This window comes from Macaca fascicularis, chromosome 4, assembly GCF_037993035.2.
Source record: "Macaca fascicularis isolate 582-1 chromosome 4, T2T-MFA8v1.1".
Lineage (NCBI taxonomy): Eukaryota > Metazoa > Chordata > Mammalia > Primates > Cercopithecidae > Macaca > Macaca fascicularis.
In genome coordinates, this window is record NC_088378.1 from 42,293,366 (window position 1) to 42,306,218 (window position 12,853).

General features: G+C 42.2%; 1 protein-coding gene across 3 annotated transcripts in view; it reads left to right on the plus strand.

Moving 5' to 3' along the window:
• Nucleotides 1–12,853, plus strand: part of ARFGEF3 (ARFGEF family member 3) — a 189,684-nt gene that overhangs the window by 102,387 nt on the left and 74,444 nt on the right. For all 3 annotated transcript variants that reach the window (XM_005551963.5, XM_074037117.1, XM_065543459.2), the window contains 2 exons: nucleotides 243–355; nucleotides 1,414–2,324. In XM_005551963.5, coding sequence (XP_005552020.3) covers nucleotides 243–355; nucleotides 1,414–2,324 — 1,024 coding nt within the window. The remainder of the gene's footprint in view (nucleotides 1–242; nucleotides 356–1,413; nucleotides 2,325–12,853) is intronic.

Sequence of the window (12,853 nt, forward strand, 5' to 3'; positions counted from 1 at the left end):
TGAGAATTTTCTTTGTCTAAGCCAGCGCTGAGCTGAGGAGCCAGGAGCCTGATACACACCATATGTCAAGAAGAAAACCTAAATCAATCTTACTAAGATTGGAAGTTCCAAATAGTTGCGTTTCTCCTTATACTATATCACTCAGTAGGGAAAGTACATGTTTATTTGATCTCACAATTTAAAAACCTTGTGCTTTTTTGTGATACTCACTTTTCTGTTACTCTTTTACCTTTTTCTTTAAGATACTCGGGAGCCCACAGCGTCTCTGTGACTTGGCAGGACCCAGCTCCATTGAATCAGAGTCCAGAAAAAGATCAATTTCAAAAAGAAAGTCTCATCTGGATCTCCTCAAACTGTATGATATTTATCCTTTTAGGTCTTTATTGAGGCTGCTTTTCTGAAGACTTTTAACTTTGCTTGCAAATCCCTGAGATTTTAAAAACTTCTACATTATATGAAATGTGTCTAATAATTCACCCACAAGCTACATGAGAAGACGTACCTCAATTTATTATAATCATGGAACTTTGTATATTTTCATATTGACTTAAAACCAAATGTACCAAGTGAAATGTATAATAATTATTCATTGAGATTTTTTTAGAGAAGAACTTTTGACTTACAATACTGTAGCTATAGGACTTCTTCACATGTAGCCCCCCTAGAAAACTGAATATTATAGGGCTCGTAATAGTTGTATTCACATACATCTGTTCAGGAATATGTTTACTTTATAGAGGAGGGTCCACATTATCATATAACCATTATCACTATTTTCTATTTGAAATACCGAGCATAATACAAAAGTGAGATTGTTCGGGAAGGTCATAAATGCTCATCGGGAACTTCTGTTTGTACCCAGATAAACCAGCAAGCCAAGAGGGAGGGTGATTCAATGCAGACCCCCCCCCCTTTTTTTTTTGGACAGAGTCTTGCTCTGTCGCCCAGGCTGGAGTGCGGTGGCGGGATCTCGGCTCACTGCAACCTCTGCCTTCCAGGTTCAAATGATTCTCCTGTCTCAGCCTCCCGAGTAGCTGGGATTACAGGCACACACCAACCACACCTGGCTAATTCTTTGTATTTTTAGTAGAGATGTGGTTTCATCTTGTTAGCCAGGCTGGTCTCAAACTCCTGACCTAAAGTGATCCACCTGCCTCAGCCTCCCAAAGTGCTGGGATTGCAGACATGAGCCACCATGCCTGGCCAATGCAGGCCACTTTATCTGAAGATTTTTCTCTCCCACCTAAGCATGTTTGTTTCCTTTATTTATTGCCCGGACCATTTTGCTTTACGCAAATCAGACTATCCGTTTTGAATACTATGCTGTTAGCCAGTCTAACACTCTTGTTCCTTTCAGAGATATTTTCTATATTTTATGCATTTGTTCCGTTTTCTCTTTTGAACACTGTTTAGCATCATGGATGGCATGACCGAAGCATGCATCAAGGGTGGCATCGAAGCTTGCTATGCAGCCGTGTCCTGTGTCTGCACCTTGCTGGGTGCCCTGGATGAGCTCAGCCAGGGGAAGGGCTTGAGCGAAGGTCAGGTGCAACTGCTGCTTCTGCGCCTTGAGGAGCTGAAGGATGGGGCTGAGTGGAGCCGAGATTCCATGGAGATCAATGAGGCTGACTTCCGCTGGCAGCGGCGAGTACTGTCCTCGGAACACACGCCGTGGGAGTCAGGGAACGAGAGGAACCTTGACATCAGCATCAGTGTCACCACAGACACAGGCCAGACCACTCTCGAGGGAGAGTTGGGTCAGACTACACCTGAGGACCACTCGGGAAACCACAAGAACAGTCTCAAGTCGCCAGCCATCCCGGAGGGCAAGGAGACGCTGAGCAAAGTATTGGAAACAGAGGCAGTAGACCAGCCAGATGTCGTGCAGAGAAGCCACACAGTCCCTTACCCTGACATAACTAACTTCCTGTCAGTAGACTGCAGGACAAGGTCCTATGGATCTAGGTATAGTGAGAGCAATTTTAGTGTTGATGACCAAGACCTTTCTAGGACAGAATTTGATTCCTGTGATCAGTACTCAATGGCAGCAGAAAAGGACTCGGGCAGGTCCGACGTGTCAGACATTGGGTCGGACAACTGTTCTCTAGCCGATGAAGAGCAGACCCCCCGGGACTGCCTAGGCCACCGGTCCCTGCGAGCTGCCGCCCTGTCTCTAAAACTGCTGAAGAACCAGGAGGCGGATCAGCACAGCGCCAGGCTGTTCATACAGTCCCTGGAAGGCCTCCTCCCTCGGCTCCTGGCTCTCTCCAGTGTGGAGGAGGTGGACACTGCTCTGCAGAACTTTGCCTCTACTTTCTGCTCAGGTCTGTAAACAATTCTCTGCTGTATAGTCAACAAGATTATTCAGAGCAGTTTGCTTTAATGGGCAATTACTATCATGCTTATAGTTTGAAGTGCTCAAAGCATATTAATGAATCTTTGGGTTTCCCCAGTTTAAAAAGGGCAAAGACATCTAAGACCTATTAGTGGTGGTTTATTTGAATTCTACAGCAGTCAATGGCTGGAATATGTAGAGGATGAGACTGATAAATGTACTATGAGACTGATAAATGTATAGGATGTAAAGTAAAGAATGAGAAGTAGCTGCATTCTAGAAAGGTGCTACTGATAGAAACCTGACAGTCTGTAATTCTTAAAACACTGAATTATCAGTATGCTTCTATGTCTTGGTGTCTAAAATTCATAGAGCAATGTACTTTTGGCGTATCAAAAAGTAAACTATTTTGAATGCTGTCTTGGATCAGTTGTACTCCAAGTCCTCCCAATATCTTCTGAATTCTACTGAACATTCAAACAATGTGTGATAGTCCAGTATAGCTTGATAACATTGCATTCTCCCATCTCAGACCCTTCCGTATGTTGAATTGTGAATCAGACCATAAACAGTGGTGCTGGGGGAATAGTGGCCAAATTACATCAGAGAATCATGCTGGTATTATTGAAGGGAAGGAGAGAATCACTTAGAGTTTTGGTGGAGGAAGCAGACAAAGAATACAGGGAAGTAGTAGCATTTCACATAGTAAATAATTATTTTTAAGGTAGTTTTCTTGAAAGATAATACAGAAAGAAAGCAATTAATGGGTACATAAAATGCATGGTAGGAATAAATGTTTGTGTGATACCAGGGAGGTCATCTGTGCCTTTCCCTCAAATACAAGTGTCTCTTGACCACAGAATACTGAGGCGAATGAATCTCCCTAAGCCTGTGCTCAGATCCAAAGGGCTGACCCTGAGAACTGACACAGAACTGCTAAAAAGCCATGATCACTTGCTCGTCTACCACCTAACCTTGAACTTGTGTTTGTCATTGTGCTTGCTGCATTTATCATAGTCATTTGTTAATGCATCCACCATCCCTTCCACCCTCCCCTCTCTATACTCCGTGCTCTTTGAGGGCTGAGACCTTGTCTCACTTTTTATTTTCTAACAAAGAAAACTTCACACACATACATGAAAAAATTGTAGCCCAGTTACTGGAACTTGGTTAGAAGCTGACAGATGTGTAGCTTAATAAGTATCTTTAAGAAGCTGACAAATTGTCCTTTTTCAAGAGGACAAGTAAAAGACACTTAAATCTCCGTATATATAAGGAGGAACTTTTTGTTTTGTTTTGTTTTGTTTTGAAACGGAGTCTCACTCTGTCACCCAGGCTGGAGTGCAGTGGCGCAATCTCGGCTCACTACAAGCTCCGCCTCCGAGGTTCATGCCATTCTCCTGGCTCAGCCTCTCAAGTAGCTGGGACTACAGGCGCCCATCACCAAGCCCGGATAATTTTTTGTATTTTTAGTAGAGATGGGGTTTCACTGTGTTAGCCAGGATGGTCTCGATTCCTGACCTTGCGATCCGCCTGCCTTGGCCTCCCAAAGTGCTGAGATTACGGGCGTGAGCCACTGCCCGGCCGGAACATTTTTAAATATGAGAATGATCCAAAGTTGTAGCAAGCACCAAAGGAGACACAAAATTTTTACTCCAGAAATTTTCACATGACCTAGAAAAAGATGTAAAGAGAAACAATTTCTCTACTTTCCTAATTTTTTTTTTTTGGAGGCAGAGTCTCGCTCTGTCGCCCAGGCTGGAGTGCAGTGGCCCGTCTCCACTCACTGCCCTAATTCTTATTTCCTAAGAATTTCACCCCCTATTTCCTAATTTCACACTAATTTTTAAGGCTTCCTAACATAACTTTTTTCCTCAATATTTTTTCTTTTGGAGGTAAGTATAACAAATGTTGGATTTTTTTATTTGTGTGTGAAACAAAATTCATGTTTCATTGGAAGACTAGGAAAATGTATATCTTCTTAAAAAATTATATTTTTCCCTAATATCTTTTATACCACTGTCATTAAATTTGACATTCTCTTATTGAACATTCTAGGGGTATGTTTTGTGCATGTTTGTGTCTGTCTCTCTGTCTTTTTGTCCATCTCTCTCTCCCTTTCTCTCTCTCTCTCTCTGTCAGACACACCCATGCAAATCCTCCTTCAACCAGCATTTATAGAGAAGCTGAATTGTACTATATGCTAAGGTCCCAGGATATGTACAGCTTATTCTCAATCAATATTTATTGATTGTAAATTGATGAAGTTGTTCTTTGGTCTTTCTTTTTTTTTTTTTGTAACACAGTCTGACTCTGTTACCCAGGCTGAAGTGCAGTGGCTCAGCCTCCCAAGTAGCCGAGACTGTAGGCACCACCACACCCAGCAATTTTTTTTTTCTTTTGTAGATATGGGGTATTGGCCAGGCATGGTGGCTCATACCTGCAATCCCAGCACTTTAAGAGGCTGAGACGGGTAGATTGCTTGGGCTCAGGAGTTTGAGACCAGCCTAGGCAACATGGTGAGAACATTTCTCTACAAAAAAATACAAAAATTAGCCAAGCATGGTGGTACACCTGTTATCCCAGCCCCTCAGGAGGCTGAGGTGGGGGGATCACTTGGGCCTGGGAGGTTGAGGCTCCAGTTAGCCATGTTTGCACCACTGCCCTTCAGACCCTGTCAAAGAAAGAGAAAGAAAGAGAAAGAGAAAGGGAGGGAGGTAAGGGACGAAGGGAGGGAGGGAGGGAGGGAAGGAAGGAGAAGGGGAGGGAGAAGGGAAAGGGTCTCACTATGTTGGAAAGAAGGAAATAAAGAAAAGAGATGAGGTCTCACTATGTTGTTCTGGCTGGTCTCGAACTCCTGGGCTCAAACGATCCTCCTGCCTTAGTCTCCCAAAGTGCTAGGATTACAGGAATGAGCCACTGCACCAAGCCTTTAGGTCTCTTAAGATGTGCAGTAGTTCATGAGCTGAAGGAGTTGTACATAAAGCCTCTCAGGTTGTTCTTTGGAAGTGGTTGGTGGATCCTTTGAGTCTCTGCCTCTTCCCAGCTGGGAATATTCATATGGAGAGGTTTGGCAGCCTTGGCTACTCCGACCAGCTTGGTGTCCCTTGTACCAAGGCAGAGAGCCCACCAAACATGGTTAGTCCCCAGAATAACTGTGTATCAGAGCTCAGCATGGCCACTGGTTGCAGTAATAATTATGGCCTTGAGCCATCAAGAAATGGTAAAATTATAGTTAGGGTCTTCTATTTAAAATTAACATTATCCAGGAGGCTGAGGCAGACGGATCACTTGAGGCCAGGAGTTTGAGACCAGCCGGGTCAACATGGCAAAACCCCATCTCTACTAAAAATATAAAAAATTAGCCAGGCATGGTGGCGCATGCCTGTAATCCCAGCTACTCAGGAGGCTGAGGCAGGAGAATCGCTTGAACCCAGGAGGCAGAGGTTGCAGTGAGCCGAGATTGTACCACTGCACTCCAGCCTGGGCAACAGAGCTACTCCACCTCAAAGAAAAAAAAATTCAAATTATCCATACAAAATAACTCCACTGCCAAAGTTTCAGCACAATATATAAAATTTAGCTCTCAGATAACTTCTTTATCAACACATCCCCAGAAATTCCAGATGAATGAATTGTCACAGTGGTGAGGACTGACTTCCAAGGGACCACCTTCATTTCTTATGAGAATTAAGAAACATAATCCTAGCAAAGTCTTTTTAAAATTTGAGGCCAAAGCAGGTCTTCAGTTTTGTGTTTTTGTACCTTTCAAATCAATACTTATTTATAGTATATGCAAAACAGGGCTTTTGTGAATTTTTTATGTGGCCAGAATATGGCCCTCTAAATGTTGCAGACTGCCCAAATTTTAGAGTTCCATAAATTTCCCATCAGACCAAATATGTTTTATGAAATTATTTTTTAAATGTAGAAATCCATACGTTGAAAAGAGACTTCACAAATGTTGGTTGTTTTCGAATATCATTTTTATTGACTGTAATTTAGTTGTAGGTCTATTTAATTCAAGTGACATCACAATATTTTCCTATTCAGGAGTTGGACTCTCTTTCCAAATTACAGACCCATCACTCTGTGATCCTGTTACCAACAGCTGGCTGTCTTCCATCACTGCTGTGGTTCAACTGGTAGCACTCATCGTTGCTTTGGCTACCCTCCAGCCACTGGGTGCTGGCCCACGTCCATCTCTGGACTGAGGCATGTTCTCTTGCCCCCTGGCAAGTGCCACTTCCATGATTAAAAATTAACAAAAGAGAAACGTAGATGCTCCACTGAGACAGGGAGATGGCAGATTTCCTTTGTTCTTCTGAGAGAATGTTATGAAAGTAAAAATAGAAGAGAGGGAGAAGGGAAAGAAATTCTCTGAGTTTCTCATTATTTATTTTGATGTCAGAAGCGTCAAACCTCACTTTGTCATAAACATCCATCGAGCCTTCATCCCTACCCTGTTATCAGGGAGCTGCTTTCTTGACTGAATCACAGTCACTCAGTGTTTCTCAGTGACTCCTATCTTCAGACAGCTAATATGCCATTGAAATGAGCCTTCTTAATTCTACAGGATTCAAGAGAGCCTTTCTTTTCAAAGCAATTAAAGTTTCATATGGTAAGGGAGTTTGAAAATGTTTGGGCAAATAAAGTACGTTTTTTATAAAGACAGTGCTTGACATGAGCTGTGATCACTGCAGAAATGCCTCTTTGATCCTGGATAGAACAAAGTGACATCTGTGTAAGGTGGCTCCTCAGCACTAAAGGAAGGTCCCAGCCTTGTACAGCAATTGATCAAGGGTCATGGGCACTGATTTTGGATTGCTGTTCCTTAGATTACTGGTTTTCAGTTGCAGTCTTGTGACTTACTGTAACCAAATGTAAGGCTATCATAATGCTGCAAGCAATATGATATTTATAAAGTACTAGATTTCCTGAAAGATAGTATAGCAAGTATCAATCTCAGTTATATAAGATATATCTATTTCTTTACATTAAAACAAAGCTGACTCTAGCCCCCCAGCCTGCCTAGCAGGGAGAACATTTGGTCTCTGCCCTCCCTTTAGTTCTAAACCCGGGGTCAAACCGGAAGCTGGAGTTTGTGTGGTATCTGTAAGGCCCCTCACCTCTTATAGCACCAGGGAGCCTCCATTATCTCCAATCATTGGCTCCCTAAGCGTCCTGTGATTTTGCTGCCGTTGTCTGCCCTCCCCGGGGGTCCTACCAACCCTGCAGGTACTGCCAGGCGGTGGGCAGCCCCAGACCTGCAACCTCTGCCCAGCCTGGGCTCTCCCTTCTCTGCCTCACTGCTTCTTCCCCTGTCTCTTTACCCTCTAAGGAGTGGGCCAAAGTCTCTGGAAGGAGCTCTGGCTTTGTGACTGTACAACCAGGAAGGCATTTATGCTGTTACCAAGCCTCAGTTTTTTTCTCTGTGGTTTAAACACCTTAAAAGATGGCAAATACAAGTTTACCTTGCTATCTTTGTATAATGCAGAAGGTAAAATTACAGGAAGAAAACCTCAAATAAGTAAATGAGTATGTTATGCTGCCTCTGTCAGTTAGGATTAGGTTTGTTTGCATATATAGGAAATGCAGATGATGGCCTGGTGCGGTGGCTCACGCCTGTAATCCCAGCACTTGGTCAGGGGAGTTCAAGACCAGCCTGACCAACATGGAGAAACCCCATCTGTACTAAAAATACAAAATTAGCCGGGCGTGGTGGCACATGCCTGTAGTCCCAGCTACTCGGGAGACTGAGGCAGGAGAATCTCTTGAACCCAGGAGGCAGAGGTTGTGGTGAGTTGAGATCATGCCACTGCACTCCAGCCTGGGCAACAAGAGTGAAACTCTGTCTCAAAAAAAAAAAAAGGCAGATATTACTACAAAAGGAAAGAGATTCATTTCCTTTCCCCTAAATTGAGTCTGAGGTCTGATCTCCAGAGCTCCACAATGATCAGGGACCCAGGTGCTCCTGTCTTTCTGCTCTACTTTTGTTAATAGGTGACTGTCATCCTCAGGTTTCCTCATGAACCGAGACAGCTGGTGCTGGCAGAGCTGCTGGCTTCTCATCCATAGTCTGAGCAAGAAGGAAGGGGGCAAGGCTAGCAAAGGAGCCACCTGAGAGCTAAATACAGCTGCTTTCAGGAACTGTCTGGAAGAGCCACACAACTTCAAGTTCACTGACCCCTCCTAGGAGACAGGGCACATTGCAAGCCCAAGTAAAGTCATGATTCTATTACCAAGTAAGAAGAAAATGGTTTTATATAGTAACAAGCAGTTTCTAATACAGCACCACATTTTGTTTTAAAAACCAACTATGGATTCAGAGTTATCCTTATTGTAATGTCATTGGTGACTTCCATTCTTGAATGTTGTCTCAGACAGAAAGGGGGAGAATGAAACCAATGTTCAGAAAGTTTATATAGACATAAATATGTCTGAGCTCTAACTTCAGGAATTTTTTTAAATTTTATTTATTTATTTATTTATTTATTTATTTATTTATTTATTTATTTATTTTTGAGACAGAGTCTCACTCTGTCACCCAGGCTGGAGTGCAGTGGCGCAATCTCGGCTCACTGCAAGCTCCGCCGCCCGGGTTCATGCCATTCTCCTGCGTCAGCCTCCCGAGTAGCTGGGACTACAGGCGCCTGCCACCACACCCGGCTAATTTTTTGTATTTTCAGTAGAGACAGGGTTTCACTGTGTTAGCCAGGATGGTCTCGATCTCCTGACCTCGTGATCCGCCCACCTCAGCCTCCCAACTTCAGGAATTTTACATAGGCACACATGTATACATATCTGGGCTCTAGCCATTTCTCGCCAATAGCTGTGACCATGGGCAAGTTACTGAGCCTCCTCTCCCTGCCTCACATTGCCTGCCTGTAATGTAAGTATGATAAATGGCAGTACTTACTTTATCTATTCTGCAGATTAAATGCAATAGTACATGCAGGTGAGGATTCCTCCAACATCTACTGTAGTGTGAGTGGGTGAGCCAACAGAAAGATTCCATTCAGAGTGGGCCATCTAAAATCTAAATCAGTGATGTTGCAGGAAGAACCCTGGAGTGGGGTGAATTGATTCTGAGTGTTACTGTAGGAGCCCATGCGTGGGAAGGGGTGGAGTAGAGGGAATGATGGATGGCATGGTTGTCAAGACTCTAAAAGGACCTGGCATTGGATGAGTTGGCCATCTAGAGGCTGAAGTCGTGCAGGATAATGGCAGGAAGGGCAGGAGGCATTGGGGTGAAGAGGAGGCCACAGACTGCATGCCAGGGTGGTCAGTGAATGTGGCTGTGTCTGGCGTATCACGGAGGAGAGTTTCAAGGATGGGTGGAAGATCTGGCCAGATGATAGGAGCCTCAGAGGCTGAGAGTTTGCTTGCTTGTTTTAATAAATGGAGGAAGAGAAGTATTCTAGAAGCAGGGATGGAGAATAAGTAGTCTAACAAAATCCTCTACCAACACCTGGCATTGTAGACTATAAAACTTAGAGAATGCAACAATATAAAAACCACACAAAATCTCACTCCTGTAGTCTCAGCACTTTGGGAGGCCAAGGTGGGAGGACATAGTGGGCAACATAGTAAGACCTTGTCTCTACAAAAAAAGACAACACAAAATAACTAATCATACCACCTAGAAGCTGACTCTGAAATATCGTGGCATCTTTCTTTGCTGTCATTTTTCATCATATGAATGTGCTTATTTACATGTATGTGCAATAATAACAATAGCTAATCTAGCATGGAACTTCCTGCATGCTGTGTATTATCTAAGGGTTTTATAGATATTAACTCATTTAATACTCATAACAACGCCATAAAGTAGATGGTATTATTATCCTCATTTTACAGATGAGAAAACTGAGACACAGGTTAAGTAATAAGTCATCCAAGGTATGTACATAGCTAGGAAGCAGTGATACCAGGATATGAGCCTGGCTCCAGACAGCACACTCATTACACTGCACAGTACCAGGATGGGGGGAATGAATGTCATATGAAAATGTCATATTTTGTAACTTACTTTCTACTTAATATTTTGTTGCCATGTTCCTTGTGTCTTTAAGTATTCTTTGCAAATATGACTTAGGATGCCTCTATAATACCCATTCCTGCTAACTTACCACAATGTACTCAATTTCTCCTTTTGGTGGATCTTTAAACTGTTCTTCACATGCTTCTCTTAGAGGATTTTCAATTATTTAGGAGATGCTGTTCAAGAACACAAAAACCTCTGGAGTTGATTAGCTCTGGAGAAAAAAAAAAAAAACCATGGTGGCTGAAAAGCTGTAGCCCAGCAAATGTATGAGTTTTTTAAGTCCTGACAGACTTAAAAATACCAGTGGATACCTGGCGTCTCATTGGCTCCTGGGAACCTACATTGAAGAAACAGAAACTCAGGCAGAGATTTATAGCATACTAGCAGATGCCATTTATTTATTTATTTACTTATGAGACAGTCTTGCTCTGTCACCCAAACTGGTGTGCAGTGGCACGATCTGGCTCACTGCAACCTACACCTCCTGGGTTCAAACGATTCTCCTGCCTCAGCCTCCTGAGTAGCTGGGATTACAGGCATCCACCACCATGTCTGGCTAATTTTTGTATTTTTAGTAGAGACGTGGTTTCACCATGTTGGCCGCTGGTCTTGAACCCCTGACATCAGGTAATCCACTTGCCTTGGCCTCCTAAAGTGCTGGGATTGCAGGCATGAACCACTGCACCCGGCCTATATAGCCATTTACAATGATGTTTTCCAGTAATATTTAATGATATGAAAAATTATCATAATGTAATTTTAAAAAGAAGGATTTAAAATTCACATTAAAATGTTAATACTGCTTATCTCAGCCTGGTGTTATTACAGATTATTTTCTTCTTTGGGCCTTTTTCCAAATCTCTAAAAGAATTTCTTGCAACCTCTATCAGAAGATAAAGCAGTATTGTTATGTAAAAATTAGAGCCCTAGGGTTAAAGAAATCTCTGACTAAGCAAAGTTGTGTAATCTTATCACGAAGGTTTAGAAAGCTCATACTGCCCCGCGTCGCTGACAGCGGGTGTAAGAGTGTCCTTGTGCACAGTGGGTGGGTGGGAAAATTGGTATAAATCTTTTCGGAAAATAGTTTGGATGTATCTATTAAACTTAATATACTTATTCTGCTTTTAGTACACTTGCAGAAGTACTAACATTCATTTCATTGTTTCAGTTTTTTTCATAATTGAAACAACATAAATGTCCACCAATAGAGCATTAAGATCAAATAAACCACAATGTAACTCTGCAATGGTATATGCACAGTCATTAAAAAAGAAGGAAACAGACCCAGAAGTGTCGATATCAAGACACATCTATCACATATTTTTAGAAAACATCAAGTTACAGTTCGACATATGTAGTGTGATCTCGCTTTGTGGTATTTTCATACACACAAGGAAGTCCATCTTTCTGGTAGAGGTATCATTGGGCCTTGGAAGAAGCGGGGACTACTGTTCTTATTTTTTATACTCTTCAGTACTATTAAATGTTCTAAATTAATGTTTATCTAAAGAAGAAGTACCAAATTCTCTCAGACACAGAAGAGACTGTTAGGGGTCTCTTGTGCTAATCTGGTATCTAATATTTCACTGGTAAGCAGTCAAGTAGGTGACCCATCCTCCTGTTTCCACAGTCAAGCACATCTTAATTATAGAGGGAGAGAATAACTTTAGTTACTGAACACTGGGCAATGCAAAGAGTGAGAATACGTTAAAGGTCATATTTCCTATAGTTTGTTACTGTAAATTGGATAACACATCAGTGAGGCCAATCAGAGGGAAGAATGGAAAATAGAGTATCTATTAGAGAGATACTGGATATGGCAGAATCTTTTCATGACATTCAAAGCAAGTAGAGCATGGCTAGTGCAAAAACCTGAAGTGTGGGCCCAAAAGACCTTTGCTGATTTTGAGCTGTGTAACTTTGGGCAAATTACTGTCTCTGGGACACTTTCCTTACTGGTAAACAATTTGGCAGGATTAGAAAGTGATGTATGAGGAGAGATTGGTTCTAGGCAATAGAAAGCATTTAATGGATTATCTTATCATGTTTCCATTATTATCAATATCACCAGTAAGCTATATCTGACATAGCAAGAAAATGGCTGTTTAAGTTGACAAAATAGACCTTATTTTGTTTTATTTACAAATTTGCCAGCTCTTTGTAATTTAAGAAATCAATCTGTATGCGGATGTAGGCTGGTACCAACAGATTACCTGTAACCAGGGTAACCTGACGAAGTCTTTCCACCGGCAGTACCTGCCAGGGCTTCATCACTTCGCTGCTGATTTTGGTCTCCATGTCAACACTCCATTAGCGGCCCTTTTCACTTTCAGCATCTGAGCAAGTGCTCAGTTTTCCAAAACATCCCGAGGTAAACATTTCAACATTTTGAAAGGAATTATTACTGATGTCTAAAATGAAAGTCATTTACAGATTCATTTTTTCTTGTTGATAGACTCAATTGTACCTTT